Genomic DNA, 20105 nt, shown 5'->3' with positions numbered 1-20105 from the left:
CCATCTAGTCTGGCTGCTAACCAGAAGGTTGGTAGTTCAAGCCCACGCAAGGACGGTTTGGGGCAGGATTCCTGCATTGCAGGGCATTGGACTAGATGATCCCTGGGGTCTCTTCCAACTCTACAATTCCATGATTCTACGAACCCTGCTTCTTCCAATGTTTGCTTTGCAGATAACACATCTCGTGAGTAAGATTATACAGAGTAACGCCTGCCGAGGGCTGGCAGGACCTTGCTGTGGTGACCCTGAAAAATGTGATGTGATCCACGAAGGAATTTTGGATCTACAGTTAGAGACGCCAAAGTCCATTAAATGGGTGAAGTACGAAACTTAGAGATAACTGAAGTAGCGACAGTGCCTTATTTGCAGTGCATTCCTATGTATGTATGTTTGCTTGCAAGGGAGTCCCATTGAACTCTCAGGTAAGGGCCTATTCACATTTCTGCTTGCCCTATCCTTAGAAAGCATGGACCCAAGCAGTTTTCTGCTTATCGCATGCTTTCAAGGCATGGGTCCCAGCAGTTTTGCCTTTGCCCTGCTGTTTCCTCCTGGAAAACCTGCTCTCTAGCGCTAAATCAGAACAAACACCCATCTTTGGAAAACCTGATTCAGCTCTGAAGGTTGGGCTTCCCTGGGGGAACGCAGTGTGACAAATGAAGGTGTGGATAATCCCTAAGTTTCTTTAGGACTCCGGACTCAATTAATTAATTTACTGAGAATGTTTTAAAACCCCATTTAAATTAATAAAATTCCCAAGGTGGCTTGCATTTTTTTAAAAAAATCAAAATCAAATACCATTAAAACACTCCTTTTAAACAACAGCATTAAAATAATAATGAGAGCATAAAATAGAATAAATCACATTGATAAACTGGGATAAAACGCCAATATTAATTAGTGAATATGTTTTCGTTATAGGGAAGACTGTAACCAAGTGACATGAGTGCATGCTCAGTCTGTGGTCCAACTGCTAAACACTGAGGGGTAACCTTGGGCTCCCCAAAGACCCTTTTCATTGTGCACCATGTTGGTTTATGCTCATGATGCTACTACGGGGGTCACAAATGACCCTGCTTTCAGTGCTGTTTGCCACTGCAAAAGTTTTGGGGTGGTCACACTGCTTCATTTCCAATTTGTAGATAACCTGGTCCTTTTCTGCAGATCCGATCCAAAATGCAATAGTTTCATGCACTGAAGCCAACTGTTAAAAAAAGAGTGACTCAAGCAAAACGGCATCCCATGGGAGCCATGGGAGACTTTTCGTTATTTGTGTGCTTTGCTGCAATACCAGATGAAGGTTAATTGAGCCAGACATGTCTTCAAACACATTTTGGGTGCTTGGGGAGAAAACGCTCACTGTCCCTCTGGGCTCTTTTACATAGCTGCTTATATAACGCTCCCAAGGCCACCCAAAACTCAGAACTAGACTTCTTTGATTACACTCCATTGCCCCACAAACCCAGGGTGTATTCTTTGCTGTCTCCACCAGCTTTCTTTGCAGCTTGTTGCCTTGTGTTAGAATGGAGGTGTGGAGTAAACCTGGAAAAACGAACAACCTTTAGAAGAAAGACAAGGGATATGATTTAAATTCCTAGAGCTCTTTACCTCCCTGGCTTTTCTACAGACTATTCCTGGACGTTATATATTCCAACTAAAGCAGTAGAGAATCTTTCACTGGAGAGAGTATTTTTATGCACCACCCCAATCTCCAGGAGACACCAGGTGGGGCTGAGCTTTACTCAGGGTTTGGTTTCCTTGGAATGAAGGTCAGCAGAGACTGTGGTGTCTTTAGGATATATGGTTTTATTTACTCATATATACAACGGGACGCAAGGGACGCAGGTGGTGCTGTGGGTTAAACCACAGAGCCTAGGGCTTGCTGATAAGAAGGTCGGCGGTTCAAATCCCTGCGGCGGGGTGAGATGTGGGGAGCACAAGTGGGGAGAGGGATGTTTCATTCATGTCCTACTTGCGGGCTTTCCATAGGCAATTGGTAAGCCACTGCAAGAACAGGATGTGAGACTAGATGGACCTTTTGGCTTGAGCCAGTATAAAGCAGCATTATACACTATTGATTGGGAATTTAATAAGATCTGCCGAAATGTAGTTGGCTACTAAGCAGAGAATGAGAACGGCTGAATAAAGCTTGGCATGTTGTGAGCGTGTCAAAGATTACTGAGATAGTAAGACTGAGAGGATGGCATAAGGCGGAGCAGTCTGAAAGTCCATGATCCATCAGTTATATGAAAAGTAAATACAACTCAATATAGTTTGATGCATTTTCATTGTTGAAATGATAAATAAGCTTCAGGAGGACATAGATAAATGGCTAGGCATAATTTCCTTGAGAGATGAGAATAAGAAATCTAGGGTGGCGTTCAACTCAGAGCAGAGCAGCAGGAATCAATGGGCCTAACATAGTCATGTCCATTCATTTCAATGGCCCTGCTTTGAGTAAAGAATAAAGTTGAACATCATATACTGTATACACATATGGCAGTAGTTGTAATTTATTCTTCTTCTATGTTTTCCCTCTTTTCTTTGTCTAGGTGTAAATTTATATTTCTTTAATAACATAAAAGGAACATTTGGTGAGGCTATTTAAAAAAAAATATATAGCAATGCCATCAACATAAATTGTAAAACAAACAAACAAATAACAAACAGGCTTCCCTCCCTCACTAGGAGGATTTCTGTCTTCCCTAATAAAAAGTGCATTTGTCATACACAGGGAAGAATTCAGTATAACCCTATGGCAATCGTTCTGTTGACACCAGAGTTACAGCCTGGCGGATCCCAGTCTCCTTCCCCAACATGCTGTTCTCTGGACCCACTTGAGCTACTTTTTTGTGGGGGGGGGAGGGGCACAGGGGAGAATGGGTGGGGGGGGAGTGCGGAAAAGCCCAATTGTGTTAGTGAAGGTCCTTGCACGGGGGCTTCCGCCAGCAGGACTTGCTACCTCAATGTGGCCCATAGCTCTGTTTGGCTTTTTATAACAAAGTCGTGCAGTGAAACAGTGACCTGGGGTGCTTCCAAATGTTTCTTAATTGTGGGATGAGCACTTCTCATGCATGCAATTTTTTTTCACAGCATCCATGCAGCACTGCTGCCATCAAAATGCCCACTCCCCTTAATGTGGATTTACCCTTTCTGGTTGAATATATAATACGATAAACAACAACACATCACCCGTTGGAAGCGATCCATTTGCAATATCTCACCTTGGTTAACGATATTAAGGCCCCATCTAGAAGCATGCTTCATGTGATTAATGATGATGAATAATTATATATTGTCTGAAAAGCAGAAGACACAATAGACCTAATAAGGTGTTCAGTTTCTCACATGAGTGGGAGAGTGAGTCTATATTTGCTGGTCTCTCTTTCTCCATCACATCCCTCCCCTCCATGTGTTTGAGAAGAAGGGGGTTATGTAGCTCCCTGTGTGATGTAGCACCCTGGTTGCACAGGGTTCTACATTTACACGAATCCTACATATATAGAGCAGGCTCTTCATTTATTGCATTTATATCCCAGATTTCCTCTAAGGAGCTCAGAGTGGCAAGCACGATTCTGATTCTTAACAGCAATCCCATGAGGTAGATTAAGTTGGGAGAGAGTGACTGGTCCCAGGTGAGCTTCATGACTTGAGTGGAGGCTTGAACTCTGGTCCTCCAGGTCCTAGTCCAATGCTCTAACCACTGCACCACACTTCTCTCCCCATACATGGATGGCCATGGGAACAGGATGGATTTTTGTTGTTCACCTTGTGGAGCAAAGCCCAAGTTGCTTCCTTCATCAAAGCAACTGTTTGGTAAACAGTGAACAATTAAGCTGCAAGTTCTGTGTGAAAGGAATTCGAATGCAATAAGACGGCCAGCTCTGTTCAGCAATACAGAGAACTCTGACTCTGCACACAGATGTGGAGATAATGGATGCTTTCAGTTAGGAATGGTAGCCAAAATGACTTGAATTCTTTATCTTTCAGCCAAGCTTTCAGGAGAGACACTAAATAAATCAGAACTAAACACAAAGGGTTGTATCTAATGCTAATTGTATTCAGACTAGACCCATTGAAAATAATGACCATGACTAACTTTGGCCTTTTAATTTTAGTGGGTTTACTCTGAGTAATGCTTAGCTGGATAGAACGTACACACTCAGTAGTCAACTGGAGTCCTCTTGATGCTCCAGTGTTTGCCCCACGTTGGGGTGGGCTCTTGCCAATCCACCCTTGAGCCCTAGACTTCATATCCATCTGTAGTGACAGGGTCTTCCTACATGTAGCTGTACATGCAAAGCACCCCATGTAATCCAGAACTCTGCATGATTGTGAGTGTGAGTTGTGTGCGGGGATGTCAGAGATGTTCACTTACGAGTTCCATCTCCAGATTGGAAATACAGAAATACAATCAGTATCCATGGTTGTTGTTTTCAGTCTGCAAATGGTGCTTAATTGATGACTCCAGCCCCCTTCCCTTTGCACTGAAATGAATTGTGTGGAATAACATAATTTATTACTTAAGTATGTAAAATTCTGCCAAGGTGGACAGCAAGATGAATAACTTTTTTTTTTGTCAGAAGCTGGACTGCAGTGGAATGGAAGCAGCGCTGCATGTGACGAACACGGGTCTTAATGAAAACAAATGATTTCTGCTTCTGCAGTTGAATTCCCGCCTCTTCCCCATATGCCCCCACAATCTGTTCTTGGGGTTCCCTCAACCCTCCGGAGTAGATCTGAGGAGGGCGTGGGGGTGGGGGGAGGCATAGCTGTCAACTTTCCCCTTTTCTTGCGAGGAATCCTATTCGGAATAAGGGAATTTCCCTTTAAAAAAGGGGAAAGTTGACAGCTATGGGGGGAGGAGAAGCAGGGAAAGTTCAGTAACTTGATGGGACAAGTTAGTTTGCTACCATCCATTATTTCATTAATTTATGAATCACCTTCCCCATGAGGTGAGTTATATAAAAACAACTGAAAAGTTTTAAAACCAGTACAAAATATAACAATTAAGAGAGGTTTAAAGCAAAATAATAATAATAATAATAATAATAATAATAATAATAATAATAATAAAACAATGCAGCCACTTAAAGTATAGAAGGGCAGAGCTATCTTGAGTGTTATCTTTTAATGTAGGGATGGCAACCTGTGCCACTCTGTATATCATTGGACTGCAGCTTCCATCAACACTAGCCAGTATGGCCAAGGGTGAGGGATGATGGGAGTTGTAGTCCAACAACATCTGGATAACTAGAGGCTCGCCATCCCTGGGTTATACCATAACCAGGGAGCTGTCATTGAGAAGACCCCTCCCCACCATTAATAGCCAGAATAAGAGTACATTTAACAATTTCAGAAAGACAGATTTGGAGAAAACTGAACTCAGCTACTCTATTTTAGGGCTAGGGAACCTATAGCTATTTAGATGTTGCTGGGCTACAACTTCTGTCATCCCTGACCATAAGCTAGGCTGGCTGGAGCTGTTGCTGTTGGCACCTGTCTGTCTTGGGAGACAATGGAAGAGTTCACCTTTGGGGGTAAAGTCAAACCATCGGACATTTACAGTGTCTGCTGGTGGGCCACAGGTGCCTCATCCCCAAGTTTGTGCAACAAAGACAATGCCTTGCAATAGCTCTTCTTCGTTTTCAGTCCGATGCCTATCCCTGAATTTCTATCCTGAAGTTCTTTTAGAAAAACAAACATCCTATCAATTACAGTGTTCATTTCAATTAGAAAAACATAGTTCACTTAATAAATTTAACTGAGGAAGCACAGAGCATTATAGGCCCATATTAGTGAAACACCAAACACTTCAAATGTTTCGGATCCCATTAAGACAGACTAGCAATTCACAAACCCTTTTAACCTAATAAATACAAAGCATGGAGCACCAAGATACATCAAAACACTGTAAATGTTTGAGGCTCCATTAATGAGAAATCTTTTAACCTCCCAAGTTGATTCGCAAACCATAAAACAATAAGGTCCTTCACAAATCCCTTTTAAAAGAAATTATTTTCACCGGTATGAAATGTGTATTTTTGCATTGAATCAAAGGATCTATGAGAGTGAGCACATGCACCTAACTACCTTGGTGTGCCAGCACCTTTTCTTTTTCTTTTTTTTTGTCTTCTAGACACTTTGTGCAGCTGAGCGAACGGGAGCTGAGCTTACATTGCATCGACCAACGCCAGATGGAGACGGCGGTTCCTGTAGCAAAAACAATTAACTTGTCAAGTGGAGATGCAGTTGTCAGCAAGGAGGATGGTTCTGGCACCTTCATGCTTCGAACAAAGGAAGCCAAGTACTTGTAAGTGTACCTAATACAGCGGAAACAAACGGAAGCCCAGAGGGTCTAAGTCAAGGTTGCACAAGTGGTACCAACCATGCTAAATGATGCTAGTGAGCTTTGCGTAATGTTCTGTTGTGGATGCTGTGTAGGGAGGAAGAGAAACACACACACACACACACACACACACACACACCAAGATTGGTGAGTAACAAAAAATTACTCTGGCCACATTTGCACCATACATTCTAAGTATTTGATACCACTTCAAACAGTCATGGCTTCCTCTATAGAATTGTGGGATCTGTAGTTTGTTAAGGGTGCTGAGAATTGTTAGGAACTCACAGAGCTACAATATGCAGATATTCCTGGGAAGAGAGATTGACTGTTAAACCAGTCTAGAAATTATAGCTCTGTAAGGGGGAATAGGGGGGACGCAGGTGGTGCTGTGGGTTAAACCACAGAGCCTAGGGCTTGCCGATCAGAAGGTTGGTGGTTCGAATCCCCGCGATGGGGTGAGCTCCCATTGCTCGGTCCCTGCTCCTGCCAACCTAGCAGTTCGAAAGCATGTCAAAGTGCAAGTAGATAAATAGGCACCGCTCTGGCGGGAAGGTAAACAGCGTTTCCATGCACTGCTCTGGTTCGCCAGAAGTGGCTTAGTCATGCTGGCCACATGACCTGGAAGTTGTACACCGGCTCCCTAGGCCAATAAAGCGAGATGAGTGTCGCAACCCCAGAGTCGTCCACAACTGGACCTAATGGTCAGGGCTCCCTTTATCTTTACCTTTATAGGGGAATAGGAGTCAGTGAGACGAGTCAGTGAAACAAAGCTGTGGGGAGTCACTCCTGAAGCCATTTCTCCTTGAATTGCTTCATCAGTTTCACATATGTTGGTTCACCTTTTCTTGCCAGTTGTAGTCTGCACACACATCAGTTACCACACATTAGATGTCACATTGTGACACCCATATACATGTACACCCAAGTTCAATAGGCTCTAATATTACCCTGGAGATTGTGTGAAAGAGCTGGAGGCTTGGGAATAAATGAATTGTTAGAAGTTTTGCTTTTTTAGTTTCCCTAAAAGTAAAGCTAGGCATGTCAGATTAGTCATTTGAATCCAGATACACAATTTCTACATTGAATGTATGATTGGATGTGTATGTTTCATTTCTAAAATAAGAGGTGCTAAGTTTTCATCATTTATTGATGTGGGAAGGACACTCTGTGCATGCTCAAAAGCATGTTAATATGCTGGATATATTTCAGTTCCAGTTCCTAGTGACTAGCCAAGTCGAGGTATCTCAATGTCAGAAACATTCTGTTCCTTGCTCACAAACCAAAGAAGGATTAATTAGTAAATTGGCTCATGTGAAAATTCTAAATGCTGGAGACAGTGTGCAGCTGTAGCTGTGTCTTCTCAGAATGTAGAAATGTTCCACTTGACCCCGGAGGCCACAAAATTATGTGGAAATTCTTCACCTGAGTCAATATGTTGCAATATATATCTTTATATCTCAGCACTCTTGTTTCCTTCAAAGTCTTAGCAATTAAGTCAGCCTGAAAAGGTCAGAGTCAGCAGTGCTGGCCTTCTTGACAAGTAAAACTGTCTGTAACATCAATGGGCATGAAACAGAAATGGTTGTGGTTGTGCTTATTGGCATTTCATGTGCACTATTTTGGGTTCACAGACTCACCGTTTTTGAATTGTAGATTCCAAATACCCTTTACTGTCCAGAACAACAAACTAGAGGACATTACCAAGCTCCGAAATGAGTGGATGCTGCTCATAGACAGATACTGCTCATTGCCAAAGGCAGAATCCCTGACTCAGGGGAATGCCTCAGAAGCGGTGTGCGAGGAAGCTCACTGTTTAAATAAAGGGAAGATGGAACAGCCCATCTCTTTCAGTTTGGAATCTCCTACAGCTCCAGAGGCTGTGACTTTAGCTCACACTCTCCAGGAGAACCGTCCTTTGGTTTCAGCATCGGGTCAGCTTCCTGGAAGAACAGCAGATGGGAAAGCCCCGCCTCCTTTTCTCAAGTTGTCCAGCCAGCCTCCAACATCAACAAGAACAAAAGCGTTCCACTGGGAAGTAGTTCCTCAGGAAAAGGTCTGAAATGATATGTTGCATAGAACAGGGCGCATGAAATCCATGAGTGTTTGATTCTCTGTTGTTGCAAGCTGTCATCATCATAATCATAATGTGGTTTAACATGAGATTGTTCATCCTTCTACAGAACAGAAATGCTGTCCATGTAGGAATTTAGCAACAAAACATAGAATCATAGAATCATAGAGTTGGAAGAGACCACAAGGGCCATCCAGTCCAACCCCCTGCCAAGCAGGAAACACCATCAAAGCATTCCTGACAGATGGCTGTCAAGCCTCTGCTTAAAGACCTCCAAAGAAGGAGACTCCACCACACTCCTTGGTAGCAAATTCCACTGCCGAACAGCTCTCACTGTCAGGAAGTTCTTCCTAATGTTTAGGTGGAATCTTCTTTCTTGTAGTTCTTTCTTGTAGTTTGAATCCATTGCCCCGTGTCCGCTTCTCTGGTGCAAGTAGAAAGCAAGTAGTACACCAGGGTGACCACTGAGGTTCTTTCCAGATGTTTTGGACCAAGCCTCCCATCGTTTCTCAGTATGGGAGTATGGGAGAAAGCACCCACATCTAGAGGGCATCAAGTTGGCTACCCTTGTAGTACATACACCATGTCCCCCTCACATGCCCATTCAGATAATCCTGACATCCCACGTGATGTAAGCCTCCTTGCAAAGGAGAGTATTGTGATCATGGTAGGCATTTAATGGAATTAAATTGGCGGGTGGGGAACCTATCCTTGCTGTCTTGAGTTCCTTAGGAGGTAAAATTGGCAAGAGAAGAACACCATTGGTTAATAAATAAATGCTGGGAATAATCTATAACCATAGTCCCTATCCTCTTAGAGGAGGGCTGAGCAGAAGCAGTCAGCATTCCATAGATCACGTGACAGGTGGGTGGATCTGGCTACCTGCTAATCAGCTGATGGCATTGGGTGCCAGGAAATGGTAACTTCAATATGCAGCTGCAAGATTCTTCCTTTGCAGTCACAGCTTGAACTGCAAAGAAACACGACCTGAATTCAAGAAGAAGTCACACTGTAGCTGCAAAAATTCTACCCCTGCAACTATGGCTTGAATTGCAATGGAATATTCATTTGAATTCAAGCCAGGTCTGCAAAAGAAGAATCAGGAGTCCATTTAGAGTGAACTCCTGATTCTCCCTTTTGAATGTGGTGCTTTTCCAAGTCATGCTTTTACCTGTTCCATAGCTGAAGTCATCTGATGCTGGGTGATGGACAAGTGGCTGACATGGCCCTTGGGCCAAATGGGAATAACTTGTGGGCCTAATTAGGACCATAGACCAGAGGTTCCCCACCATTGTCCTAGACATAATGACTCATGGTTCATAATCACCCTCTACCCCGGGGGTCAGCAACCTGCGGCTCCGGAGTCGCATGCGGCTCTCTGACAGGTCTCCCGCGGCTCCAGCATGCCCCCTTTCAATGCCCTTTCAATAATAATTAAATGGTTATCGGCAAAAAAGGGCCAAAAAAACCATGAATAATCCGCATCAACGTTGAACAGCTGGGCGGTGTTTCTCAGCCCTCTCGGGGTTCCCGAGGACAGACCCAAGATTGATGTCCACCTTGACCACTCCCAGAGAGAGGAAGCGACTTCTTCACACCAATAAGCGTGTGGGGAGGGCTGAGCTTTTACCACCTCGGCGTGCCGATTGGCAGGACAGATCGCCCGCCTTGGCGCATAGGCTCGGAGCCGGGGCCTTACCACCGAGGTAGCCACTGAGGATGAAGGTGGGAGGCGGGCACGGGAGAGCGACGTTTCATCCGGCCAATGAGCCGCCGGGATGCCTGTTCCTGTTTGAGGGGAACGTGCCAATGATGGCATTAGGGCGGGGAGAAGAAGGAGCTGGGCTTTGCGAGTTATCGAGAGAGAGAGAGAGAGAAAAGAGTCGGGATAATAAAGGCGGCGGGAGGTGGTGGCGGCGATTGGAGCGGCCCCTGTCGGGCGGAATCCTTTTCAAAGCGGCCGCGCGGAGGGCGGAGCAGGCGGGCCAGGCGTCGCCGTGACGGGAGGGCGGTAATGGTCGCCGACAGGATGAAGTAGAGCTGCTTTGGGGCGGCGGCGGCGAAAATGTCCGGGCTGCTTCTGAAACCTCCGCCAACCAGTGCTTCGCCAGCGCTCGCTGCGGGCGGTGTACATGCTCAACGATGGCCCCAAGGGCGGCTCGGGGGCCCGGAGCCCCGAGGCCAGCGCGCTGCAGTGCCTGGCGCGATTCCCCCCCCCTCAAACCTGTTTTTTGCTTTTTGGCTTTTTGTCTTGCTCTCCCACCCCCTCTCTCTTTTTCTTCCTCCCCTCCTTTTTTAATCCAAGGGGAGAAATCCCATTTTTAAAACAAACAAACAAACGAAAAACAAACACCCCCCACAGCTGCAGCAGCCACTCTATTTGAATTTTTATTATTACCCTTTTCTCCCTCTATCCCCCCTTTTTCTTTTCTCTTCCCCTTTTGTTTTTGTTTTCAAAAAAAGGAAAAAGAAGAAAAAGATTTTCCCCCTTTATTTTAATTTTTTAAACTACTACATATTTTTAATATATATTCTCCCCACCCCACCCCCAATTTATATTTTTCCACCCCACTTTTCCATTCCCACCCCCCCTTTTCTTTCTTTATTAGTTCGCTTGCCAACCTATCTTAGAGGGGGAAGCCCTCTCTCCCACCCACCACACCCCCCCAAAACAACTTTGAGCTGAACCCCCAAAAACGGGGGTAGATCACTGCTGAAAGTAGATCACAGTTTCTTGGGGGTTGGCCACCCCTGGTATAAGACATGTAACTAGAATAAAATTTTTTTAAAAAACCAAGCAAATAATTATAATAACTACTGTAATAAAGCACTGCTATAATTATATATAATTTCCCTAAAATTTTGGTTTCATTCGCCTTTCCGTGCTGAAATGTCACAACCTGAACGACCATGGCTTGCCCCCCCCCCCAGTTTTGATCCTGGGTACGCCCCTGAGTCAATGCAAAAAAGTAAGAACCTATTCTTGTTGTTTTTACTAGTTATACTTTGCATTGGCTCCTATACGTTATTTATTATTATTGCATTAAGGTAAGAAACAATATATGCAGCGTTATATTTGTTTTAAATGTCGCAATGGTTTTGCGGCTCCCAGTTTGTTTGTTTTCCTTCGTAAACGGGTCCAAGTGGCTCTTTGTGTCTTAAAGGTTGCAGACCCCTGCTCTACCCCATTGAGGGATGTGGTAGCACCAAGCCACAGAGGGGTCATGATCCTATTTCATGAGTCAAGCTCCACCCTGCACCCTGCCCACATACAGTCCCCTGGCAATCGTTCAGTTGGAGGAATACAGTGGAAAACACTATGATGGAATTCAAGTTTTACATGGATTCCTCAAGAAGAATCCCCAAGCTCTTAGCCCTATGGGAATCTATTGTCTTTTTATGGTTGCAACTGTCCATAAAGAATGTCATGACTACCATTTGCACATCACAGGGTGACCTCAGGAAGAAGGTACTTGTAGTTCCTAGGACTCCTCCTATGTGCTCAGTTAGGTGTTATAATACCCAGTCAGGAACATGGGATCCTACTTGGATGTCCAGTAAGATAGTTATACATCCCCGGCTCACCAAATCCCCCCCTTTTTTTTTGAATCATGGGATTCTCTAGTCTTGGGCTTCTAGGCTAATTATTAGCCAAGTTTGGTCTCCGCTCATAATTAGTTTAGCCCCAGTTTCAAAACTGGCATATTACACTTCCATGGCTGACCCCTTCCCTTTCTGGCTGAAACTCACCTGGCAGCAGTGGTAAGGAGGGCTGTTGCAGCCTTCATTAGACCATTATTAAGTGACAAGACTGGTGGGAAATGTTGTTTCCATGGCCTCTGGGGTCCTCACAAATATTCTGGAAACTACAGTTCACCAGAAATCAGCTACCAAAAGATACATAGGGTATCTATAATTCTCAGGGTTCCTGGTGCTTTTGCTACATTAAGGCTACATTTCACCATTGCAGGTATGCTTTTTTCAGGGATGGGGGAATGTGTCAGAGAGGATTATGAAGGGTCTGCAGGATTCATCATATTCCCTAGTGGTTGGAGGATGTGTTTGGGAGTGGGGATACTTCTCATTGCTTTGTGTGTTTATAAAAGCATCACTCAAAATATGACGAAACCTGGAGCTTGGAATATGTGATCTTAAAATGAACTAATTTTGGACAAGAGTTGAACTGCGTGCAAAGTAGCTTGCATTAGGTAAGCTCATTCCTAATCAAGCCTTGGGAACTTGCCCGCCCTAATTATAGAGATGCCATGACATATTTACTTACGGCTTTTTAATATTTTTAGATAGAGAAATCAATCTGGACATCCTGCCACCTGGGCCAGAAAACCATAGATGTGGCTCGGCTTCACGACCAGTTTCGTATTCAAGAAGTGGTGGGAACTCATGGCAATGAGCCTCTCCTGACACAACAAATTATGTTAAACCCAAAAGTTGCACATAACTTCAGTAAGTGTGAAAATGTCACTTTGCTTACTTGGAGTAGCCCCCTTACTCGTGATTCCTGAGATTTTTAAGAGGCTCAGAAGGAAATGCTGTGGAATTTCAATTGAATTTCAATAGTTATAAGAAGAGCAGTCCATCAAATGTTATCCTGTGATCACAGAATCATTGACATAAGAACATATGGAGAGACCTCTTTATCAGGCCAAAGGTCTACCCAGTCTAGCATTCTGTTCTCCTAGTGATCAAACAGATGCCTGTGGGAAGCCCACAAGCAGTTCATGAGTGCAATAGCTCTTGCCTGATCCACAGTAACAGATATTTAAAGGAATACTGTCTTTGATCCTGAGGTAGTAGCCAACCACCGTGACAAGTAGTCATTGATGGCCTTATCCACCATTTCTAATCCCCAATTTAAGCCATCCAAGCTGGTGGTCATAACTACATTTAGTGGTAGCAATTTATGTAGTTTAGCTGTATGCTGTGTCAATGAGTGCTTTGTTGTTGTCCTGAATCTCTTGCCATTCAACTTCATCTGCTGACCCTGAGTTAGGAAGCTGCCTTCTACTGAGTCAGACATTGGTCCATCTAGCTGAGTACTGTCTACACTGACTGGCCGAGTCTCCACAATTTGAAACAAGGGTCACCCCCTGCCTTTTCTGGAGATTCCAGGGATTGAATCTGGGACCTTCAGCATGCAAAGCAGATGTTCCACCACTGAACTTTGGACCTTCCCTCAAGTACCGATGGATGAGTCTGTCAACATCAGTTTCTCATTTTTCCAGTTTTCAGTTCTCCATATTTCTCCACCAATTTGTGATTTTTTTTTTAATTTAAAAAAAATCCTCATGAAAATTTGTAGACATTTTGTATTCGGTTTTGACAAATATGCATATTTTTGAAAGCAAATCTCACCCATTTATTGCACTTTTGCGTGTTATTTTCATTGCTGTATGCTTTTTAATGCATTCTTCCTCCATGCAGGCACACTTTGTACACATTTTCTGGTTAGTGGACTGTACTGTAAAATTCAGAGAAGTGCAAAATTCAGAGAAATACAAATTTCAAAGGATAGTTTGTGTGTAAGCTTGAAAACTGCACTTGAGGTAGCTTTTCATTAAAATACAAACAAAAGCAAATTTCTCCCCCATGCCTACTCAAAAGTAAGCTAAACACAGCAAAAACAGTTCGCCTTGCCCTTTATAATTACTCCAAATTTTCCTTTTCCCTTTGATAATTTTTGAATGCATTTCCCCCCCTCAGTAATGGAACATGGTCAGGAAGAAATGGGGGATAAAATTTTGGCACAACACTATGTGTATGTGTTCATTATAGTACTTCCCAGGATCCTTTGTAACACTCGAGGCAGCTGTGCAAGGGGCCTTCAGCAAGCAAAGTTGGAAATCCTTTGGTGTGAAGTATAAACCTGTGAAGGATTTGCATGAACTACAATTGGAAGGGTGTAACCATTATGTTAATTGGGACACCTGGACTGGGGAAGTATACACACACAGGATTATTGCATCCATTGACTGACACTTGAAAGTGGTGGTGCATGTTAAGATGTTGTTAGTGAGGATAAAGACATCTTTAAACAGTACTTTTTAATCCTCCAAATTAGTCTTGTTTCTTCCAGGAAATCACTCTTTTCTGCTATGCAAATTGGGCAAGCCCCTGCTTTTAGCTATTTCTGTTTGAGTTTCTGGCACTGAGGCATTGCACTATTTTCCTTGGCTCGTATATTCCTGCAAATTCCTCTGCCTTTACTCTGATTCAAAGTTACCCTGGTCCTCCAAAGCCTATGGTCTTCAGAGCTGTTATTGGACTACAATTCCTGACATCCCTGGCTGTTGACTAAGCTGGCTGGGGAAGATGGGGCTTGTAGTCCAACAACATCTGGGAACTTAAGGCTCAAGGGGAAAGTTGATTATTTTGATGACACATACTGCAACCAGAACACTGATTTAATCCTATACATATTTCTCTAAGCCATGGGTCCTCCAGCTGCCTCCATGATTCTGTCATCCTCACCTGCAGAATACATGCAAGGTCGTTTGCCACAACAGGGGAAGGAGGGTGCACATGATAAATGGATGGGAGGATCTGTGACTACATGGGCATTTGTTTTAAGTTGCAAGAATAGATTGCCCTGCACTACCTATGTTCCCTTGCTCTTGTGCCACACCCTGAGAAATGTTGGGGATGGTCTGTGTCATACTAGGATAGCCTCTCATGCACCACCAAAAAGGAGATCACAGATCTCCATGAAATGTGCCTATGCAAATTGATACAGATAGATGTAAAATTCAAAATATTTGCCATAATATAAATTGAAAGGTAGCACATCTTACCATAGTTGGCCACAGTGTGACTTGGTGACATTTGTGCCTGCACAGCCTGCTGTTCAAGTGCCAGCTCTTCTTTACCTTTGAATGGAAGCTGAACTGGAAAACCCTTCATATATAGAGGAATGTCCTCTTAACCTTTGACAGCCCTTCAAATAGAGGACAGTCCTCTGTATATAAGAAACATGGCCACCTAAGTTCACATAGGGCAAGAGTAACCAGCCAACCTAGCAGTTCGAAAGCACGTCAAAGTGCAAGTAGATAAATAGGTACCGCTCCGGCGGGAAGGTAAACGGCGTTTCCGTGCGCTGCTCTGGTTCGCCAGAAGTGGCTTAGTCATGCTGGCCACATCACCCGGAAGGTGTACGCCGGCTCCCTCGGCCAGTAAAGCGAGATGAGCGCCGCAACCCCAGAGTCGTCCACAACTGGACCTAATGGTCAGGGGTCCCTTTACCTTTACTAACAAGCGTGGTAATCCTCAGCTATTACCAGACAACAATTCCCATCTTCCCTGGCTGTTCTGCCGGGGATAATGGGAGTTGGAATCCAACTGGAAGCCACCCCTGTTATGAGGTATCAGTGTCATGTCTCATGTGGGCTCCAGAATATGCCCCAGAATCCCCTAAGATGGGTGTGGGGAACCTTCAGCACATGGGCCTAATTAGGCATCCCCACAAGGCCATTTTGGTTGGTGACACCTACCTGCCCCATGTTTGATGTCATATATGAGCTGAACCTAAAGGGGGCCTCCAGGAACCATTAATCAGCTGGTTTCACACACTCTGGCAGTTTGCTAAGTCAGCTCCACTGGGCTTTGGAAGGCCCATGAAACAGCTGATTGCCAGGTTTGTGGATAGTTATGCAAAGGGCTTCTGAAGCCCCGTGAAAGACCCCCACCACTGTCAGATTTGGCCCACAGAGGGTGGGTGAGATACTGATCTTGCCTGCTGACCTGATCCAGTTCCTCACCCCTGCTCTGCAACGAGAGAAGCAGCAGTTCTCATGACAGATGTATGTGGGGCTTCCCTTTGTAGAAAGATGGTCTGGTATGATTCTAATACTTGCATTTTTAAAGATTTGGTGGTTTTCTTGAACAATGAGCAAAGTAAATAGAAAGGTAATGATCACTGATTGACAAAACACTACAATCAAGTGCTCTATACCAACTTCTTTTGACTACTATCAGAAGGAAAGTCAAATATATAGCTCTATAGATGTACACCTTCTTTACTGGCAAACTTACGAATCAAAACTTGCTTGGGTTGAGTTCTTATAGATGGCTTTGGGGGAAAACTGGACAAATTTAGGTGTGGGTAATTCAATAAAGGTATCACTTTTCATTCAGAGGCAGTGTACCCCTGTTTACTTGATGCTTTGATCACATGACAGTGAGAGCGATTGTCACCTTTTCACCTTGTTTGTGAGCTCCCAGGGGGAGTTGAGTGGTCACTCTGGAGAACAAAACAGTGGGCTCTGTAAACTCAATCCCAGAATCAGCAGCACAATTTTTGTATTCTTAACTAAAATAATTTTCAAAGTAAGTACCATCAGGAGACACTCTCTTGATTTATTCTTCTGACTAATGGATTGACTGCACTTCAATCAAATACATCCATATGGATACACCGATGCCATTCGTACTAGAATGCTAGGATACTATTTGTACAAGATATTAGAGCACTGACTCATCTTAGCTTTTAGTGGGCACAAGCACAAGCTAATTCTGTGGGCTGAACAACAGTATAAATGTCCCAGTGTTCTTTCTCTGCTTCCTCCCTCCCCGCTCCCCTGTGCATTTATCTACAAGTAATCAAAGAACCATTCTCCCCCTCCAGACATTTTTCTTAAAAGTTTCCGCATAAAGCCAAGCCAGCTGAAAGAAAAATTATACATTATACATGAAGACAGTGGTGGACTTAGCATTGAGCAGATTACAGCACTAAGAAGGTAACCTTTTGGATAGAATTCTTTATTTATGATAGATATTACTTTTTGAAAACAGCATCATTTTGGACAAATGAAAGGAGAAATGAAAGGATGTGTTTACTGAAGCACCTGATGTACCTAGCTCCTTGCATTGGAAATTAGGGATGTAACTTAAAAAAATACATGTGCTCTATTACTCATTGTTCTCTGGAGGAACCGTAAGCCACCTTGCTGCTTGTAATGCTGAGCTTTAAGCAAAGTGAGCAACAAAACAATTCAATCCAGTTGAGCCAAATGGCTTGGATTTAAAATAAATTAATCCCATGCTTGACATGATTATGGGCCACCCTGTTGCATTATTTCCCCCCAAAACCCATCCAGAGACAGATTGAAATAACTTTCCACAATGCTTTAGGAACATAGGAAGCTGTCTTCTCCCTCCTGAGTTAGACCATTGGGTCCACCTAACTCAGAATTGTCCACACCGATTGGCAACAGCTCTCCAGGGTTCCAGGCAGAGGACATTTCTACCTGGAGATGCTGGGGATTGAATCTGGGGTTTCTGCATGTGAAGCAGTTGCTCTAGCACTCAGCTATGGCCCTTCCCTATAATATGGTTCACCTCTCTCCACTTGCTTTGTGTGCTTGGACTGGGGAGATTCCATGGTGCTGCTTTGCAGACTATCCGAGGCAGGTGAAAGAGGCATGTGAATTTGCAGTGGTGCCTTCCGGGTGATGCTAGACTCCAACTCCTGCCAGCATAGCCAATAGAGGTCAGGGATGATGGGAGTTTAAATACAGCAGCATCTGAAGAGCACCATGGTGGGTACCCCTGTACTACACTACCTACTCTAGCAGTCTCAAGGGGAAGGGATAATACAGAGACTGCTGAAAGAACCCTCTGCGTGTCAGAACAAGTTTGTGTTGCTTGGTCTAAATAAATAGGGAGGTTTGATTGGTGCCAACTCTCTGTCTTCTCAATGGCAAGCAAAGGACTGTTTATTCAACAAGACATTGTTTTAAACTCTGACATTTAACTGTGCTTTTATCTGCCACATTTATGTTTGTATTGCATTATGGTGGGTATTGTGGCTTTTAAGTTTTGTAAACAGTGCAGGCAATTTGAATATGAGGCAGCATAGAAATGTATTACATCAAACAAACAAATGAACACTGCTAGAATTTGTTCCACCTGTGGGAAAGCCCAATGAAACAGGCTTTCAGTTCTAGCTGTTGTTGTTTTCCCAATCTGAATGTGGGCAGAAGAGGAAAAATAAGGCATATGGAATGTAGTTAATTATTCAAGATGGCAGTGGTTAGTGGATTTGAAACAAGCCAATACAAAAATGCTATATTTCCCACCAATTAATTAAAATGGGCAAACGTTCATTGTTGTTTACTCTGGTTTAGCACACAAATGAATCTATGTTTTTAAGTAACCTGTTGAAATTGTTACCATTGTCTACAAAATGTCCATATTTGACATTGATGTCTTGGAACCAGGAATGCTAATTTGTATCGATTTCCCGTAGATACCAGCCCACCGCAAAAGATATAGAAATGTACATGTCGTTCAAAGGGTCTCCTTCAGAGCTGCATCTGGTGGATCAATTTATGCTAGAAGTAAGAAGTATATCTACTGTTTAAGTCATGGTTTTGTACATGCCATATTGTCTGCTTCTTGCTCTCTGTCGATTTTTATGCTGAGTTTAAAACTTTGGAAAATTCAACTCATCGAACTTTCTTGGAACAAAGAAATCCTTTGCAGCAGTCGGGTTGCTTTATTTATTCAAACATCCTGATCTGTCTCCTTAACACAGAAGGCAGAGTGTTAGATTAGAATTAAGTTCAAACTGAAATGTTTAAAAAGCTTTTCTAAAATATTTCATTTGTGTTTTTTAAAGTACAGAACAGCAGTTGTGTGACTTCAGGTCAATGCATTGTTGAAGATGCATGTCTATAGCTGACATGTGTCTGGTCCCAGGTTCAACCTGCAACATCTTTGCTGGTGCTATGCCAAAACCAGTCCTCAAATTTCTCAAACGTTTCCTTCCACTGCAAAAGAGGCTGCCTCATTCTCAGGACACTTTAGAATTTAAAAAACAAACAAACATTTTTTGGCTGTGGAATTGAGCTTTCGTTATTGTTGCAAGGTGACTGTGGGTAAAGGTAAAGGGACCCCTGACAGTTAGGTCCAGTTGCGGACGACTCTGGGGTTGTGGCGCTCATCTCGCTTTACTGGCTGAGGGATCCAGTGTACAACTTCTGGGTCATGTGGCCAGCATGACTAAGCCACTTCTGGCGAACCAGAGCAGCGCACAGAAATGCCATTTACCTTCCCGCTGGAGTGGTACCTATTTATCTACTTGCACTTTGACATGCTTTTGAACTGCTAGGTGGGCAGGAGCTGGGACCAAACAATGGGAGCTCACCCTGTCATGGGGATTCAAACTGCCAACCTTCTGATCGGCAAGCCCTAAGCGCTGTGGTCTGTGGGTGGGGTGGGCATATGCATTTTTCCTTTCCATTTCTCCAGTGCTTTGCAGTCTCTTGGTTCTCTATGGGAAAAGATCTGTCATCTTACTCTGAGTAAGCTGGCCATTGAGCAGACTTCAGGGGTTTTCAGGAAACATTCAGGAAGGCTGCAGAGTGCAGACCACTGGAGAATTAAACCGAAGACTGAATGAAAGGGCACTCACAAATGCTGCTTCACTACTTTGTAAATGGGTGCCTTGAAAGTGAGAGAAATTAAACAACAACCCTGTAGCTCATGCATGGGAATTACACCAATTTCCCTCTGCCCAGGGGTGGAGCTAGCTGCTCCGGCACACGGAGTGGCGCACAGCTGTGTACCCAGGGGTAGGGCTAGCCCCCCCTCAGGGATGTCACCCCCCCCGGATGACACCCAGGGCAGGACGCACCCACTGCACCCCCTTCCTCTGCCAGTGCCTCTCCC

The 20105-nt window shown here is 43.9% G+C and overlaps 1 protein-coding gene across 2 annotated transcripts in view; it reads left to right on the top strand.

Moving 5' to 3' along the window:
• Positions 1-20105, top strand: part of LOC117049020 (disheveled-associated activator of morphogenesis 2-like) — a 72873-nt gene that overhangs the window by 33993 nt on the left and 18775 nt on the right. For both annotated transcript variants that reach the window (XR_004426908.1, XM_033153580.1), the window contains exons 5-10: positions 173-321; positions 6137-6310; positions 8003-8402; positions 12722-12884; positions 17059-17170; positions 18682-18772. Coding sequence is in view for 1 of the 2 variants with exons in the window: in XM_033153580.1 (XP_033009471.1) it covers positions 173-321; positions 6137-6310; positions 8003-8402; positions 12722-12884; positions 17059-17170; positions 18682-18772 (1089 nt within the window). In the remaining variant the exon portion in view is untranslated. The remainder of the gene's footprint in view (positions 1-172; positions 322-6136; positions 6311-8002; positions 8403-12721; positions 12885-17058; positions 17171-18681; positions 18773-20105) is intronic.

The sequence above is a fragment of the Lacerta agilis genome, chromosome 6 (assembly GCF_009819535.1).
Source record: "Lacerta agilis isolate rLacAgi1 chromosome 6, rLacAgi1.pri, whole genome shotgun sequence".
Classification (NCBI taxonomy): domain Eukaryota; kingdom Metazoa; phylum Chordata; class Lepidosauria; order Squamata; family Lacertidae; genus Lacerta; species Lacerta agilis.
The sequence above is the reverse complement of the archived record's forward strand: the minus strand, read 5'-3'. Positions and strand labels throughout refer to the sequence as shown.